The following is an 18,251-nucleotide window of genomic DNA, read 5'->3' on the forward strand; positions in this document are numbered from 1 at the left end:
CCCCTGGAGGGTTTTTACTCAGCCTTTAAACGGTCTCGGTCTGACTTAGTAGGGTTCACAATCATGGGGAAGACGACTTGACAATTCTGCAGAAAACCAGAACTGGAACCCTCGGTGAGGAGGGAAGGAAGTTTTAAAGAAAGTACATTAACAGAGTTGAGAAGAAAGGGAAACTGTGACTGGGATGAGTGTGGCCTTGAGAGGGTTGTCAAGCTACGGTGTGTGAGTCACAAATCTGGCATAGCGTCATAAGGAGTGGACTGAGGATGGTGCCTTCATGCTCTACTTGATGCAAAAGGAGGCCCAACAAAGTATTGAGGGCCTATTACTTTAAGAGACTTTTTCAGAAGGCCAACATTTCTGTTTAAAATCCATTTTTGTTGGTCACATGAGCTATTCCAATTTTGTAGAAACTGGATTTCTTTATTTATTTTGGTCTCATTGAAATTGAAACAAAGGCTTGAAACATTTCACTTTGTGTGTGGTGAAGTACAAGTTTCGCTTTGTGAAACAAATTGTTGGAATAAATGGACATTCTCTCAGTTTTCAAATCTTTTGGCACGTACCTGTAAGTGTTTCTGCATTCTAAGAGAAGAGCATTAATAATGAATAACAAATGAAAGAAGAAATCTCCCTACAATTTTTCCCGACGTTGGGCTTCTTCAGACAATTAATTGCCTGCCAAATATTTGGCAGGAGATTTCAAAAGAGGAAGTTTGGCTTCGGGACTTGTTACCATAAGAGTTTGGGATCGAGGGGCTTGTTGTAAGGGTAGGGTGTAGGGGTAGGGATAAGGTTTAGGGTAAAGGTTTTAGGGGGATGTATGGTAGCGTATTTTCGGTTTGTCTGGTATAGTAACTGAACGAAAAGCCTCAAAAGCATCATCCTGACAAACGGAAAAATCCCGATTTTCGAGATGAAACAAGATGATTGTTCCCCCTCCCCTCCTCCTTCCATTACGCAATCCATTCTGCTCTTTTTCCTCCCCTCGTCTCTTCCCCTTCGTACCGTCGACGTCCTCATTGCCGCAGTTGTTCCTGTAACAGAGATTATTATATTCCCGCTCGCCGTGTTTGGGATTGAAAGTGCACATTCCTCCTGGCGTACGCTATACCTCTTGATCTCCGTCAAGTGAATGTAAACACAACTAACCTCGAACATACACACGTGACACACACAATGTACATAGCAAATGTATAATGTCTGAAGAATAAAGTTTTATCTTGAAGCGGGAGAGGGCGGCGCCTTTTCCGGTGATGATTCAGGGAAAACATTCCGACAGTTCCGCGCAGCACGTTCACGTCTCGGTGTCCGCTCGCTAGTTTCTCCTTCTTGAAAACTCTCGGGTAGTCGGGGCTTTCCGTTTTTATGACGTCACACAAGGGCACTTGAGGACGCTTGTACATAAAAAAGGCTTTACCCTCGGAGCCTCTTTTTTTCCTCAGGCCGAGCGTACGTTGTTTTATTCCCGTCATTTGTGTGGTTTTAATACTGTCGGACCACGCCGAGCAAAGGTTCTGCGATATTTTTGCATGCCAGTGTAAATAAAAATAAAAAGTTAAAAAAACGCCACCGTCGTCCCTTTTTGCCGGAAAGAGAACGTCAGAATGTTGTCGGAAACAATCTGCTAGGCGCTACATTTTTTTGTTCTTTTAGCTCTTTTGCAATCAGTTTTCTTCTTCCGGTTTGTACGCTTCGGGAAAACAGAGTCGGACCTCGCAGCTGATTTTGTTGTTGGAACATGATGGAGATTTGAAAAATCAGAATGTCAGATTACATCACTATTACATTAAACTCCACTTTTGTTAGCATTGCGATGTTGCTCACGAGTCGAAAGCAACGAAGAACCTCTCTTTTTTTTGTTCTGATTCTGTTCTGTTTTTGGTTTCATTCTACCTTTTGATCATCCATTTTTTTTTCCTGAATCTTAAGAATGTCCTCCGGCTTCACAAAGTTTCACAAAAGCGGCTTAGCCATCGCGTGCTAGCGGCTCCTTTTACTAGTCACGACTTTTTCGGTTTGTACACTTCAGGGAAAAACAAATCGGTAAAAAAAAGGTATTTTTAGTAAATAAGCAAAAGTAAAATGTATTTTACAAACACTTCAGACTGTACTTCCAACATTCCCACTGCGCTTTTGGTTTTGCGTTGTTACGTCACCAAGATGTCAGAAGCGACTAACAACAACTGTTTTTCATTTTGCTAGTGTTTTTTTTTTGCATTCTATTTTTTAACATCTGCGCTTGTTTTTTTCTTGTAATCGTACCGACGCCCTATGGGTTTACTTACAGTTGCATTTCTCACGGGCAACACACGCTAATCTCATAATTTTGATCGTCACGCCTTCTTCACTTTGTAATCTGAAAATCAGAATCGCGTTGGATTAGGCTAAGTGCGTTTTTGTCTTTTTCTGTATCAGTCAAAAGAAAATATGACACAAACACTCAGAACTACTTCCGACGCTCTGGTTAGCATCGCAAAGGCCTTGAAAGCTTATAGAAGGTCTCTATTTTCTCTCTTTTTTTTCCTCATTCCAGCGCTTTTTTCCGGGGGGAGGGGGGGGGTGCGCTGTGCTGATGTTCAGGGCACCCGAGCACCCCTTCCATACTGTTATGTTCCTCATACAAGTACACACATTAACACACGCAGGTTCTCCCCAAAAACAACAACCCCAAAAAGGACCTCTTCTTTCTTCCTTTCTTTCGATACTGTTTACAGTTTAACGGGGGAAAAAAAAATCTTAATTTAAACATTTTTCTCACTTAATTTTATTTATGTGCGATAAAGTTTTTAAGTTTGTTTTGTACCTTTTTTGTGGCCGGTCGGTTTGTATTCCGTGTACATGAGCACTTAATGTCACTCTTCATTAGCGCTGATTTCTAATGGGTTGATTGATTTTTGATTGATTGACTGCACTGTTTTCTTTCCTGTTTATTTGGAAGCTAAAATCTGATTGGATGACAATTTAATGTCTCATCGCATCTGTGATTTTTTTATGATTGTGTTTATTTTTGAGACAAAGAAAAAAGCAGGATGGCGATTTGATCTTTTTTTTCTGCGCCGCTGATTAGCTCTGTCTTTGTGCATGTGTAAAAAAAAGTATTATTATTCTTATGTTATCTCGCTCTTCAATTTGCTAAGAAAAAGATGAAGCAGAAGAAAAAAAAGCAACATTTCACATTTCAGCTGTGATGTCGTGTAAAAGGTAGTATTCACTGGATCCTAGAACCTTCTTTTCAAAACCACTATTCTTCTAATAAATTTGGTTGTCAAAATAAAATACGTTTACACGTCTTTCATGATTTATTTGCTTTTTTCACAAATTCATTCTTATGGTTTTTATTTTATATTTCTAATTTTATTTACTACACTTGTGGGAAAACTGACTTATTACACATTATGATATATATTATATGAAATATTTGTTCTTTAAGCCACACCAGGCTCGTTCCCCCTTTGTTGATGTAATATTAAGTTTGGTACAATAGTGTGGAATCGATACCATGATTAAAAATCAATGAATACAAAATGCAAAAATAAATAAGTTACTATTCAAAAACATTTTTGCCTCATTTACTAGAGGTAGAAAGTACACAAATTTGTTCTCAAAAGGAAGAAGTGGAAAAAGTCATTCAAAGTATAGGTACTGGCTAAATCCTAAATATAGAATATATGAAGTATCATTCTAGGGTTGATAAGCCCATTTTTGTTCCAGGCCACATTGTAATTATGGTTTTTGTTGAGGGGCCTCATATTGCAAGTACTCAACAAATTAATGGATAACTATAAAAATCAGAAGACCTGTAGAAATCGTGAAACTTCACACTTTATTTTAAAAAATGGGAATGGTAATAAAAAACAAAAATGCTTACAATATCTCAACATTGAAGTTGTCTTTTTCTACATTTAACAAGAAACAGTTTGCGGGCCACATAAAATGATGTGGCAGGCTCGCTCGAGACCCCCGTGCCTTGAGTTTGACACCTGTGATTTAGGAGAGAATAGCAGCACGCGGCGATAACTGGTCTGAGGACCAGGGTTCGAATCCCAGCCCCGTCTGTGTGGAGTTGTCATGTTCTCCCCCTGCCTGTGCAGGTTTTGTCCGGGCACTTTGGTTTCCTCCCACGTGCTCAAAACATGGATGGTACGTTGACTGAAGACTAACTTGTCCATAGGTGTGATTGTGAATGTGAATCGTTGTTTGTTTACAGTATGTATGTGCCCTGCAATTGGCTGGCGACATCTTCTGGGTGTTCCCCTCCTACGGCCCAGCACGTCCAGCACACCCAGCCGGCATTTTGATGAACACGAAGGAACGACAAGCTACCTTCCCGGAGGTAAAACTAACGGAAACGAACGAGTCCACTTGGGGGCGCCGCTGTCCTTTACGTCACTTCCTGCTTCTTCTCGAAAACAAATCCCTCGAGAGGATTTTGATGGCGGGAGATACAAAAAGCTGTATACGTCAAAATCATGTTTTGTGGTGGAAAAAACCGCATGGGCCCATATTGGTGGACGTTTTTTCACTAATAACACTAAAAATCATCCATTTCATGACAGGAGCCCTTTAAATTGCAAATTGATGCAAGTGATGGAGGTGCAGGTGGTGTCCCGAGGCAAGAAGATGACTCGGGTCTTGATCATTCAGTGTGTTACTTTTCCAAAAAGTTTGATAATCAAAGAAATTATTCAACCATTGAAAAGGAAATTCAGTTTTGTTTTTTTATTAGCTTTGCAGCATTTTCAGGTGTACGTGGGGACTAGCACATTTCCCATTGAAGTCTTTACTGATCACAATCCCTTGACTTTTCTTGACAAAATGAAGAACAAGTACCAAAGACTGATGAGGGTGGGGTCTTGAGTTTGCAAGGGTTCAATCTTGTGATCAAGCACATTAAAGGTAGAGACAACGTTTGTGCTGAGGACGAAGACGGATTTTCCACGGGACTTCTGACAACCACCGCTGCTTCGGACAAGTAACGACTCGCTTTGCGCCAACTTGCCTTCTGCCTCTGGTCTTTTGGACTTTTCTGGAACATTCGCCGTAAATAACATTCGCCCACTTAGACACTCGTTTGACTTTGGTGACTAGATGTCGTTTGGCTTGTTTGCTTGTGTTACACGTAACCAAACTGTTTTTGTACCTCTGTTTTTGTGTTAGTTTGTTATTGTATTGTGTTGCGTTGTATTGTGTGTTATTAAATAGTTTTCAATGCAATACAAAAGCTTTGTTATAGTTTGCTGGTTTGACCAAGGGGGTTGATTCTAAATTCACGCGTAACAACGGTTCAATCTTAACGAGAACAGTTTGAATGGAAAAAAAAATAAATTTTTTTGTGTCTGCTGGGTAAACAAGGGCAGCAGTTGCTGTTAAAAGGTGGTCATGTGACAACACACGCGTGCACACACAGACATTTCATGACCTTTCACTCCCTCTAACTCACTCACACACACACACGCTGTGAGAATGTCAGCAGGCCCATGCGAGGTTGCCCCCCCACGCAGGAACCCCACCTCCTGACCATTACTGATTAATGGACACCCGGTGCGCCTCCTCTCAATTAACACTTATTGCCCGTGAAACACACACACTGTTTTGAACATCTTATTGACAATAAAAGTTTAAAACCTATAAGTGTCGATATCTAGATGGTCTTTAACATTCTTCCCCCGCTCATCATCTACACAAAAATAGAATTTCAAGAAAATACTTTCAAGTTTACAAAACAGCCCTTTCCCAAATATGAATACACACAAAATATGACTCAAACTAATCTGGCAGGAAAAATATAAGTAATTCGATCTACGTTTGTAAGGGGCGTGTCCGATACCGTTAAACATTTAGAAGGTGATAATAAACGAAGGTACGTGGAAAAATGAGAGACACTTGGCAGAGAGGACCCATATTTAATGCCGCTTCCACTTGTCTTGGACAACTGGAGCCACACACGGATCTGGTGAGTAAGTCGTTGAGATTAACACGGAAGAGTTTGAAAGCGTAGAAAACTCTTGGACGCATGCAAATATTTTGTTGCTGGATCTGTTCTCAATCGGGAATAAATCCCACATTGTGACGGGTCGACGGCTCGTGAACGCGGAAGCGTATTCGGCTACACGTTAACTTTTGCCGGAATCCATCGATCTTTTCAGCTGGTATTCAATACAAATACCAATATTTAAATAAACGACCCCTGGTTTTACACAAACTCGCATTCATCAACCATGATTTGGGGGAAAAAAAAGAGGATGAAGTCATCTCCACGGAACGTACACTGAAGCGATTACGGCCACATGTTAACCTCTCTGCTACGACAAACGCATACCTGTCAACTCGTACAGTATTGGCGTAGTTCATACGGATTTTGTGGTGAATCTTACGTGTACAGATTCTGATCGCTTGCTCCAGAAACACTCACAGACTGTAAAATGGATGGATGCTGTAATTTCGAAGGGTCAGCATTTAGAGTTGGTGAAGAAAGTTACACATGAATACAATTGTGGAGACAGTAATGCCACAAAATAGACTTCGATAATTAGACATTAACTTCAGATAGTGTCATAATTGAGATCTACAATAAAAAATTTGTGTTTTTTCCCTCTGTTATTTTGACATATAATGTGCTTTGGTTTGTTATAAGGATTATTATTTTTTTTTTTGGTAGTTCATACAAGTTGGCGCTCTGAAAAGTTGACAGTTACGCAGACGGTTTATTATCTTTTTTTAAAATAGGCATTGTTCTCAAATGGGCCAACTTGGCATTATAAATAGTTCTTGGTCATTTGTGATTGAGAAGAATAATTCCTACGTGAAATGTAGCGATCGCTACACAGGCGTGTGCGTATTTTGGTTGGGCGCCTTCCATCACGTTTAATTGCCGAAAACCATCCATCTTTTCTGGTCTTTTCAGCTGGTATTCCATACAATGACCTTGTTACAGTGTTTCTGTGCCACTCGTCAAGTCTTGTTTATGTTTCAAGTTGTTCTTCGTAGTTATCGGTCCTCGTTTCTGGGTTTTCGCACTTTGCCTTTTTGGACTACTTGGACCTCTTCCAAAATCCAACTGCCCTCGAAAATCATCTCCATCCCTCGGAGTCCCGCATTCGGGCCCTACCCTGTGACGCTTGCCCGTGACAACATTTAAATAAGTAATTACATTTCTTCAAGAAGGTGTTTCTGAAAAAAATGAGGAAAATTTGAAACAAGTCTTTATTCAGAACAGTTTTGACATAAGAAAATGGTTTGTTTGTTAAAAAATTGATTCAATCAACAAAAGAACATCACAAAATAATGAATTAAAAATATACGTAGGACTTTTTTTTTTAGAGTATTATCATTTTTGAGTGAAAAACATTAATAATCTCATTAAAATTAAATATGTTTTCCAAGATGGAGTGTAGTAATTTTAAACAAAATTAAGAAAAATATTTCTACGGTTGTATTCACAGTCAAGTAATTCTACAAGATTAACTGATATAAAGTATGAGTTGAAGGAGAATGAAGTTGAAAGTTTAAGAAAATTTTCAAAGTATTTTTTTGTAAAAACAAAAACATTTTCTTGAAAAAGGAAACATTTGTTTATTGCGAGAGAAAAAAAATTAAAAATCCCATGCAAACGAAGCATTTTTTTTCAAGAAGTCCCATTTTCAAAAGAAAATTTTCTCTTCTTGTTTTTTTTTTTTTTTTAATGAAAACTGGCAATTAAGAGAATACAGTTTGGATGCTTTGTTTGTTGCATAATTGGGCAAATTCTGATGGAAAATTCCAGATTTGTAATTTTGTCACATTTTTCTTTTGCATTTATAAATATCATTGAGATACCTCTGAAGACCTTTCCCCCTCCTCCACCTCCTCTTGTTCCTCTTTTCTTTTTTTTCCCAAAGGCTCTTTTGCTGTCAAATTATTCGTGTTGCCTGCGGCACTCCCATAAACCCCCCCCCCTTTTTTGTAATTTCCTGTCTTCCTCACACACCTCCCTCCTCCTCCTCTTTCACACTATCCTCACTTGGGTTTATTGCCGTGGATTGGTGTGTGCGTGTGCGTGCGTGATGGGCACCTCGAGAGCACCCAGCCATGATCTTGACCATATCAATTAAAAAAAAAAGAATGTTGGTGGAGGAAGATGATAACCAAAAACGTGAACAACAAGAAAAACAACTGCTAACAGGAGAAGGGGGAAACCAAGAGGTGTGTGAGGAGCCATTAAACGATTCTTCCTTGATTCATTTCTTTCCTTCATTCCTTCCTTGATTCTTTACATTCCTTCCTTCTGTAACTCCTTTCAATGATTCCTTCCTTCCTCGATTCTTTTCCTTCCTTCCTACATTCTTTACCTTCCTTTCGTGATTCCTTGACTTTTTTCCTTCCTTCCTTTCCATGGCTCCTTTCCTTCCTAGACATGATTCCTTTCCTTCCTTCCTTGATTCTTTACATTCCTTCCTTCCATAACTCCATTCATTGATTCCTTCATTCCTTCGTTGATTCTTTCCTTTCTTCCGTAATTCCTTTTTTAACCTTCCTTCCTTCCTTCTGTGATTCCTTTCCGTGATTCCTTTCCATGACTCCTTTCATTCCTTCTGTGACTCCTTTCTTTCCTTGATTCTTTACCTTCCTTCCATGATTACCTTCCTTCTTTCTGTGATTCCGATCCATGATTCCTTTCCTTCCTTCCGTGATAACTTTCCTTCCTTCCTTGATTCTTTACATTCCTTCCTTCCTTGTTCCTTGATTTGTTTCCTTAATTTGTTTTCTTGTTCGTTTCCTTGATTCGTTTCCTTTTTTTGTGTTCATTCCCTTGTTTCCTTGATTCATTTCCTTGATTTGTTTTTTTTTCCTTGTTCATTTCCTTGTTTTGTTTATTAGTTTCCTTGTTTCCTTGTTCATGTCTTTGTCTGTTTCCTTGTTTCCTTGTTCATTTCCTTGATTAATTTCCTCATTTGCTTGTTCATTTCCTAATTTATTTCCTTGATTCGTATCCTTGCTTGTTCCCTCGCTTCCTTGATTCGTTTGTTTGTTTCCTCGTTCGTTTCCTTGTTTCCTTGACTCATTTCCTTGATTCGTTGCCATGTTTCTTTGTTCGTTACCCCATTTCCTTGATTCGTACCCTTGATTTTTTTTTCCTTGACTTGTTTCATTTCCTTGTGTGTTTCCTTGTTCTTTTCCTTGATCCGTTTCATTATTTCCTTGTTTGTTTCCTTATTCGTTTCTTTGTTCACTTGATTCATTTCATCACTTCCTTGATTAATTTCCTTGTTCGTTTCCTCGTTTCCTTCATCCGTTTGTTTCCTTGATTCGTTTCCTTGTTTCTTTGGTTCATTTCCTCGTTTCCTTGATGCGTTTCCTTGTTCATTTCCTCATTTCAGGAATTAAGGAAGGAAGGAAAAAAGGAATCAAGGAAGGAAGGAAGGATAATGACTATTTATCTGTTTTTGTTTGTCTTCTAAAAAATGTGACTGCTTCATTTTGTGTGTATGTGTGTTTATTTTGTTACGATGTCGTTCGGGTGAACCCAATTTGGGTTTGTTTAACTTTTTTTTTTTTTGTAGTTGTTCCAGAAAGGAAGGAAGTCAATCGTCGTTTGTTCAGCGGAGGTGTCGGCTGGACGGTTTCTTTGCACACCTCCTTTTGTGCCACATGAAACGTTTGGGAGGCCTTGAGGTGGGGGGATGATGTATGTCATCTTTTATGGCCTCATGGGGGAGGGGCGGGGTGGGCGGAGGGGACGTCAATCACTCATTAAAATGCCGCCGCTTGCTACTCAGCCCCGCCCACTTTCTTCGCCTCCAATCACATGCCGGTGGCAAGTTAAAGGTGAAAGAAAGACATGCAAGGAAATGCAAACGCCATCTCATTTACATCAAAGACACTTTTGTCTTCTACCGACCGAATGTCCTCTGTTAGCTCATGTTGTCATGCAGACGATTGGGCCAGTTGGTCCATTTCAAATGCAAATGAGTTTGAAACAAACTCAAAGCAGATCAGAAAAGGTTTCCATGAAGAAAACAGCAAAGACGCTTTTGGGTCTTCAATAGTCCTCACCTTCACCTTCTCTTTAACGTGAAAAAAAAATGTATGATCTTCACCAAAACAAATGCACATTGAGTCCAAAGTCAGACAAAAAAAAAACCCTAAATCGATGTTTGTGAAAGAAAATATCAATAACAACTTGATCTTTAAAATAAGCTATTGGTTGTTTCAGTCAATGAAAACATTTCAAAAGCCTAAAAGAATCCTCATCATGGAAATGTGACAGTCTTTGTCCAACCTGAACACGTCTTGTACGATTATTCAATTTATAGTCTTCGGTCTACCTGATTTGTACATTTCTCAAAATTGAATCCACGTTCAACAAACTGCAACACTATGAGGTCAAAAATATAAAAGACACAGTGTGAAGCAGCAGCAGCTCTTTATTCCAATAAATTAATCCAGAGAGAAGAAAACTAGAATACAGTCAACGTATATAAAAATACTATGAGCACGTCTTATATATTACTTTACAATCTGTTAGCTTGTTATTGTTTGTGTGTTCATAGTTGACAAAAAAGCTAAGTTAGAGTACACAAAATTCAAAATCAAAACAAAAAGTTAATTGTTGGTATAAATAACATTTTTAAAGCTACATTTATGTGATGCCTTCGCTGACTCCTCTGATCACATCGCTGAGGAGGCGTTTCCCAAAAAAATCAACATCGAATATTTTGTGTGTTTGAGTGACACACTGATTTTTTTTTTTTTTTTTTTTGTCGATCAGAAGGTCAGCTCAACTTATGAAAATAAAAACACCAAAGACAATTTAATGACTTCCACGAATCTGACGTCTTTCGTAGACGACGACCTTTTCAAGAAACCAATTGTACGTGTTCCCGTCAACATCAAAGGCGGTTTACAGCCTCTGATAAAAGTAGCCGACGCGTTTGTTTTTCAAACACCGGAGACAAAACAAAACATACCCAACGCGTTTTCAGTAACATCAATGACGGTTTCGAATCTTTCAACGGCGTTGTTTTCCGAAAACTCACGAATGTCCACATTTTCATTAACATAGATAACATCATTCAGTCTACATTGAACCTACTGTACGATTTTTAATTAAAATCTGTGACACTCTTTGATGAACCAAATGCACATTATTTTTTTTTGATAACATCAAACAGTCTCAAGTCTTCAACGACTCGCACGCGTCGGCGTTCGCATCGAAACATGTTCACCAAGCTTACGAGAAACGCTTCCTTTCCTGAATAAAGCTAACGTGTGTTTTTTGTTAACGGCAAACACGATTTAAAGTCCTTTTCACCACAAGTGTAACGAGCTAATTATTGCGCCACAGCACTGAGGTTGACTTGTTTTCAAGTCGAAAAAAATAATAATCTTTGTTCACCAATGTATGTGTGTGTGTATTATACACACATCTTGCATCCACATTCTATTGGCTTCTCCACGTCTTGCGTCAAAGAGGTTCCGTCGTCGCACAGGAGGTTGAGCCGGCGTCGCCGCAGCCTCAAGGGGGCGCAGCAGGAAGGGGGCGCGGAGGCCCCCGGCGAGTCCCCCGCTTCTGGCCGGCAGCCGCCTCGGCACTCCACCCAGGAGAAGGTCTTGGGGGTCTGGCAGAAGACCGCCCCCTGCTGTAGGCGGTGGTAATCGCGGACGGGAATGGGGGAACACGCCGACCCTGAGGGAGGTGAAACTCGCATTAACGAGCGCGGCCATCATTTGTGAACTCAATGGAAATGTTTTTAAAAACAACATCAAGACCTGTCAGACCACTCAAGTGAGGTCAAAGGAGGAAGGATATGAATCAAGGAAACAAGGAACTTGATTCCTTACAAGGGTTAAGGAAGGATGAAAAGGAAGCAAGGAATCAAGAAAGGAAGGAAGGAAGAAAGAACTAAAGGAAAAATGGAAGGAAGCAAGGAAGGAAGGGAGAAGGGAAACATGGAAGGAAGGAAGAATAGAAAGCAAGGAAGGAAGGAAAGGTAAGGAATCAAGGAAGGAAGGGAGAAAGGAAAAATGGAAGGAAGCAAGGAAGGAAGAAAATGAAGCAAAGAACGAAGGAAGCAAGGAAGGAAAGGTAGGGAATCAAGGAAGAAAAGGAAGCAAGGAATCAAGGCAGGAAGGAAGGAAGGAAAGAAGAAAATAGAGCAAGGAATCAAGGAAGGAAGAAAAGGAAGCAAGGAACGAAGGAAGGAAGAAAAGAATCAAGGAAGTAAAGGAAGCAAGGAATCAAGGAAGGAGGGAAGGAAGGAAGGAAGGAAGGAAGGAAGGAAGGAAGGGAGAAAAGAAAAATGGAAGGAAGCAAGGAAGGAAGGGAGAAGGGAAACATAGAAGGAAGGAAGAAAGAAAAGAAAGCAAGGAAGGAAAGGTAAGGAAGGAAGGAAAGGAAGCAAGGAATTAGGGAAGGAAGGAAAGGAATCAAAGAGGGAATCAAGGAAGGAAGAAAGGATGTGTATGTTTTTGTAAACATAAAAAAACAAAGATGGTTCAATGAATGAATGAATGTGATTTTTTTTAAATATATATATACCAAAGATGAGTTGTTCATCAGTTAACCTAACGTGTGCAATTTAGTCACAAAACTAACAAGCGTTTTCATAAATGCTCACTATTGCATTCAGAATGAACAAAACTAATTGTGATGTGATGTTTGATTAACGTCAATAACAATTTGCAACTGGGAATGAACGTCAATATTTTCATAAACCATTTGACAATTTGAAGTCTCCAACGAAGCATTTTGTGTGTCTCAAAGACGATTCGGCGTTTGCCACCAACCTAACGCCGCCACGGCTCCTGTGGCGTCGACCGCGTCCCCTTTGCCTCCGCCGTCGAGCCCTTCTGCGATTGGCTGGTCACAGTGTGGCCCCGCCCACCCCGAGTAGCACACACACTCCACTCCCTGAGAGCCAGCAAAAAAAAAAAAAGACAAAAATCAAAGTCCGAATCAAAGACGCGCTAATGTCAAAGCGCTTTTTGGCTGCATCTGACCCGGGTGCCTCCTCCGGGCTGGCACAGGCCCTGAAGGCACTGCGCCCTGCGGCAGGCGTGGCAGCCTGGCAGCACGCCCGCCTGCATGTGCCCGCGCGTGAAGTCCTGGAGCTCGTGGTTGATGTAAAGGTTCCGGATGCAGCCGTGGAAACCCGACGTGTTGACGGCGCGCGACGACAGCGACAGGGAGGCTGGCACGACCTCCTCGGGAAGGCCTGATGAACAACGGGGTAGAAATGACAATCTTCGACTCGCTTCATATATCAAAAACCATTCAAATCTTTGATGGATGTTTGTGTTCTCGTGAACATCAAAGGTCATTTTGGGAGAATTAATTAATTAATTATTTGAATTAAAAAAAGTCAATTAAGCCTTCAATGAACCAAACATGTTTTCATAAACAAACGATATGGAGACTTAAAGGGGAACTCCCCTGGTTTGCATGAACAATGTATCCAAGAGGTCATGTAATATGTACTCTATTTTGACAATGTGATGTTAAGTCCTCTCTCATTTAATAGTGTTTTGAGAAACTTTTTATCGACAATTACGAATTTTCAGGGGCACTGCCATTTTCGCGAGTCACATGACTTACGTGGGGTCCCAAACGTCCGATTACATGGGACACCATTATGCCCAGTGATGATTTCTCGGATTTATCCTCATGTGATGAAGAAATAGCAGTATCGGTTGATCGGGAAGACGGATTTTGGAAGTATTCTTCCGTCTTCCCGATCAACCGAGCCGTGAGCTCGCTCCCCGAGCCCCGGAGCTCGCTTGCCAGGGAGCTAGCTCACAGCTCCCCCGAGCTGTGTCGTTTACGGTTGTGTGTGGAAGTATTCCTCCGTCTTTCCAATCAATCGATACTGCTATTTCTTCATCAGATGAGGATTAAACCGTGAAATCAGTGCTGGGGATAAATGGTGTCCCATGTAATCGAACTTTTGTTGCGGCACGGTACACGTCACACCTGCGCACGTAGGTCATGTCCATCCATCCATTATCTACCGCTTTTCCGGGTCGGGTCGCGCGGGAATTAGCTTCAGCCGGGATACCCGGACTTCCCTTTCTCCAGCCACTTCTTCCAGCTCTTCCGGAAGGATCCCAAGGCCTTCCCAAGCCAACCGAGAGACATGGTCTCTCCAGCGTGTCCTGGGGCGTCCTCGGGGTCTCTTTCCGGTGGGACATGCCAGGAACACCTCACAGAATCAGATGCCCCAGCCACCTCATCTGGCTCCTCTCAATGCGGAGGAGTAGTGGCTCGACACTGAGCCCCTCCCGGATGACCGAGCTTCTCGCCCTATCTCTAAGCGAGATCCCGGAGGATCTTGTTCTTTTGGTCAGGACCCACAGCTCGTGGCCATAGGTGAGGGTAGGAACGTAGATCGACTGGTAAATTGAGAGCTTTGGCTTTCGACTCAGCTCCGTCTTTACCACAACGGACCGATACAAAGTCCGCATCACTGCAGACACTGCACCGATCCGTCTGTTGATCTCCCCCTCACTCATGAACAAGACCCCAAGATACTTGAACTCCTCCACTTGGGGAAGGATCTCATCCCCGACCTGGAGAGGGCACGCCACCCTTTTCCGATTCTCGATTACATTCCCCTTTAAATGAAACAAATATAACGAGTGTCTGAAAAGTAGCCTAGACGTGCATCATTTGTAAATATGGGATATCGCACAGCGGCAGCCCCAAGAGGGACAAACCGAAAGGAAAAGAAGTCGATGTGTACACGTTCCGACCTCCCACATAGAGCGGCGCGTCCGTCGCGGCGGCCTGGCGGCGTCCCCGTCCGTCCAGCGTGGCCGGCTGACCCCCGTCCACCGACAGGTTGAGCGTCCGCTCAAATGTCAGCAGCTCCACCGTGTGGAACTGACCGTCGTTCACCGTCTCCGAGCTGAACGCGTTTGCGCCAAAAAACATTAAAAGCAAATGATTAAAGCCAGACTTCAAAAGAACTCAACGTCGTCTTCGTGAACATCAGAGACCACAGATATGTATTTTTGTAAACATCAAGAACAATTTAGTCTGGCCTATTTTACTAAAATCAAATTTCATGTTCAGTTCAACAAGTAACATCAAAGAAAACTTTGACTTCAGTAATCCTAATCTATTAACTTTTTAATTAAAAAAAAAAAAATAAAACACCAAAGACAATTTAAGTTACTTTAAATGAAATGTAATTATACTAATGTCGGTGTTTTGATTGTCATTGACATGGGTTGGAGGGTCCCCTCAATGGGGGAAACCTGCTGAGCCGACACATTTGTCACTCCGAGCGCATTAGCGACCATATTTGCCGGCACCGAGCACTTAAGAGGCTCCCGGGGGTCCAACCATGAACGCTTGGGCGGTCCCTGGCCAACGACGATGGCGTCGTTTGTCGAGCGTAGCGTTTAAGTGTCGAGCATTTTTGCAAACAGAAAAAAAAAAACAACAACCGTCACTCATATGCGTAAAACATCAAGAAATGATCAACATCCAAAATGGAACCCAGTAAAGAGTCGAGGGTTCGAGTAACAAGTAAGAACTCGCGTGGGCCCAATTACGAGCGTTCAATGAAACCAAAAATTTGCCCCTCAACCGAGTGAACCTGTGGCAAAGCTAACGTATGGGTTTCCTTAAATTTGAGGTTGGACAACAAAGATGTGGGCGTGGCCACCTGTAGACGGCGGTGGCGGGCTGGTTCCCGGGGTCGTAGGTGACCCTGACGTGACCTTGATGAAGCTCCACAGCGATTGGTTCCTTATCGCCATTAAAAAGCAAAATGCCGTTGTCATCACCCGTAGACACCTGCAACATTAGAACATATTTATAATATTAATAGTACACAACATTGTTCCTGTAATATTCAAACTAAGTATAAATGTTTTTTTTACATATTATAACATATTTCCCACAATAGTTTGATTTTAGTCTTTATATTACAACTTTTTTAATCATTTTTTTCTCAGAATTTTTTACTTTATTCTTTATTTCATGCAAGATAAGACATTTGTTCTCAGAATATTTCGTAAATTCTCTTGAAATTATCCTTTTCTTTTCTTTTTAAACGTTGCAACTTTATTCTCAAAAAAAGTTTTTTTTACCCCGGTAATACAACACAACAAAATTGTAATACAAAACATATTTTACATTATTTTATTTTTGCGAAAATACAACGATATTCAGGTAATCACCACAATTTTTTTTTTTGCTCAAATTTACTAATATATACCTGGAATACTTTTGCCTCATATCTTAAACCCACAACTCTTTCTTGCAATGTTAGTTTTATTCTTGTTTTTTTTTTTTGCTTATTCTCTTGAAAGTACAACTTTTCTTGTAAAACTAAAAAATATTGATTTCTCTACAGTAATCCTTTTCAAAACTGCAAATTTATTGTGTTCATAATATGATGTATTTATGGCAATATTAAAATTTTATTTGTATACATTTTTGGGTGAAAATTGTCATATTATTTAACAAGTATTTAGACTAAATATTACTACATTCTTCTTGGAATAGAATTTTTATTAGGAAATTGTAAATCTATCCTTCAACAAATATATTAAAAACATTTTGAATTTTTTTTTTTCCAACGTCGCCGACCTGCATGGTGATGTTGGCTTGGGGGAGGTTCTTGATGTCACGAAGTTGAACGTACGAGTCTCTGTTGACAAAATTGACGCCGACCAACTTCTCGCAGCCGGGACCCTCGAAGCCCGCCAGACACTGGCACAGCGCCACACCCGCCGTCTCCACACAGGGGGCGCCGTTCTGGCAGCGCACCAGGTGGCAGGGCGACGTGGGAGGCGGCGACACTTGGCAAAAGTTGCCCCTGACCGGAAGAAAAACAGAAAAAGGAAAAAAAAACATCAGGCATCCTCTCGTAATACCGAAGTTTTTATGTTTCGCCATGAAAACATTTTCTCTGCAAAATATTTCAAAGCAAAGTAAAACAAGGAAAACGTTTTAATTTCATTTTCATTCATTTCATTTTAAATATATTCTCTGAAAATATTTACTTCATGCTCTCAAAATATAATTTTCCAACTTTCTTCTAATCAACTATACATTTATTGTCTGATTTGACTTTTTTCATAACCTTACCGTCATAAAATCATTTTAAAATTGAATAGTGATTTTATTCTTGGATTATAACTTCTTTTCCTTGTCATTAATTACAAATGTATTTTCAGAGTGATGTGTTTTTTTTTGTCACAAAATGAATTGTTTTTTATTTAATAGAACACTCTCTTTCTTGCAACTTATTCCTGGAATAAATTTACTCATTTTACATCATTTTGACTCATGTTTTGCTATCAACATAGGTCACTGATGGTGTCGTGGTACACACGGCCGCCTTTGGTGCGAGGAGCGTGGGATCGATTCCCGCTCAGCGATGGTGTCGATATCTGCCCTACGACTGACTGGTGACCAGTTCAGGGTGTAGTCCGCCTTTCGCCCGAAGCTAGCTGGGATAGGCTGCAGCTTTCCCGTGACCTTTGTAAGGATAAGCGGCTTGGATAATGGATGAATGGAAGTTTTGATATTACAATTTTATTCTCATTATTGACTATTTTTGCAATATTACAAAAACATTATTTTAAAATGATATAGTTATGACTCTTGTATTATAATACCTTCATAAAAAAAAAAATGAAACAAATTTTAAAAAATAAATATTGAATAAATTCATAGATTAAGGATCCTTTTTTAAAGATTTTATTTCCCCAATTTCACAACTTTAGTGTCGCAATAAACCTTCCTACTTTGTCACTATTACTCCATTGCCTCATAATTCTTCCACTTTATGAGTAGTATTGCACCATTTTCCTGCGTCCATTTTACGTGACTTACGTGTATCCGTGCGCACACACGCACGTGTACCCGTCCAGGCCGTCGACACACTGCGCTCCATTGTGACAGCGGTGGTCCGCGCACTCGTCGTAGTCCAGGCCGCAGTCCGGACCGACCCAACCCGGGACGCACACGCACCTCAAAGAAATGATTCAGGGAAAATGATCATCAATTGAGTCAGATGAATCGAATCAAATGAAAATAATATAGTGCATGTGTGTGTGTGTGTCACCTGTGTCCAGTGGGCGTGCTGACACACGTGGCCTGATTCTTGCAGGGGTTCGTGGCCGGCCCGCACACATCCAGCTCTTCCTGGCAAAACAGACCTGACCCGCCAATCACAGCACAAAGAGGGCACGTCGCACAACCTGATTGACCCGACCCGGGAGTCACGGCGGAGGCGGGACCACGAGCGACGTCC

The 18,251-nt window shown here is 40.9% G+C and overlaps 1 protein-coding gene and 1 long non-coding RNA gene across 4 annotated transcripts in view; one reads left to right on the plus strand and one right to left on the minus strand.

The window, feature by feature from the left end:
• Positions 1-10,404: 10,404 nt before the first annotated feature.
• LOC133506062 (slit homolog 1 protein-like) overlaps positions 10,405-18,251 on the minus strand; it is a 35,598-nt gene continuing 27,751 nt past the window's right edge. For both annotated transcript variants that reach the window (XM_061829797.1, XM_061829798.1), the window contains 8 exons: positions 18,063-18,156; positions 17,831-17,968; positions 16,580-16,808; positions 15,651-15,781; positions 14,731-14,885; positions 12,982-13,196; positions 12,769-12,892; positions 10,405-11,668 (listed from right to left, as the gene is read on the minus strand). In XM_061829797.1, coding sequence (XP_061685781.1) covers positions 11,397-11,668; positions 12,769-12,892; positions 12,982-13,196; positions 14,731-14,885; positions 15,651-15,781; positions 16,580-16,808; positions 17,831-17,968; positions 18,063-18,156 — 1,358 coding nt within the window. In that variant the 3' untranslated portion in view covers positions 10,405-11,396. The remainder of the gene's footprint in view (positions 11,669-12,768; positions 12,893-12,981; positions 13,197-14,730; positions 14,886-15,650; positions 15,782-16,579; positions 16,809-17,830; positions 17,969-18,062; positions 18,157-18,251) is intronic.
• On the plus strand, positions 13,091-18,248 carry LOC133506065 (uncharacterized). 2 transcript variants are annotated; one of them, XR_009796392.1, is made up of 3 exons: positions 13,091-13,211; positions 17,302-17,477; positions 18,108-18,248. It is a non-coding gene; the product is annotated as an uncharacterized LOC133506065 (long non-coding RNA). The 2 variants fall into 2 exon arrangements; XR_009796391.1 differs by having other exon boundaries at positions 18,073-18,203.

Source organism: Syngnathoides biaculeatus, chromosome 9, assembly GCF_019802595.1.
Source record: "Syngnathoides biaculeatus isolate LvHL_M chromosome 9, ASM1980259v1, whole genome shotgun sequence".
NCBI classification, from domain to species: Eukaryota; Metazoa; Chordata; class Actinopteri; order Syngnathiformes; family Syngnathidae; genus Syngnathoides; species Syngnathoides biaculeatus.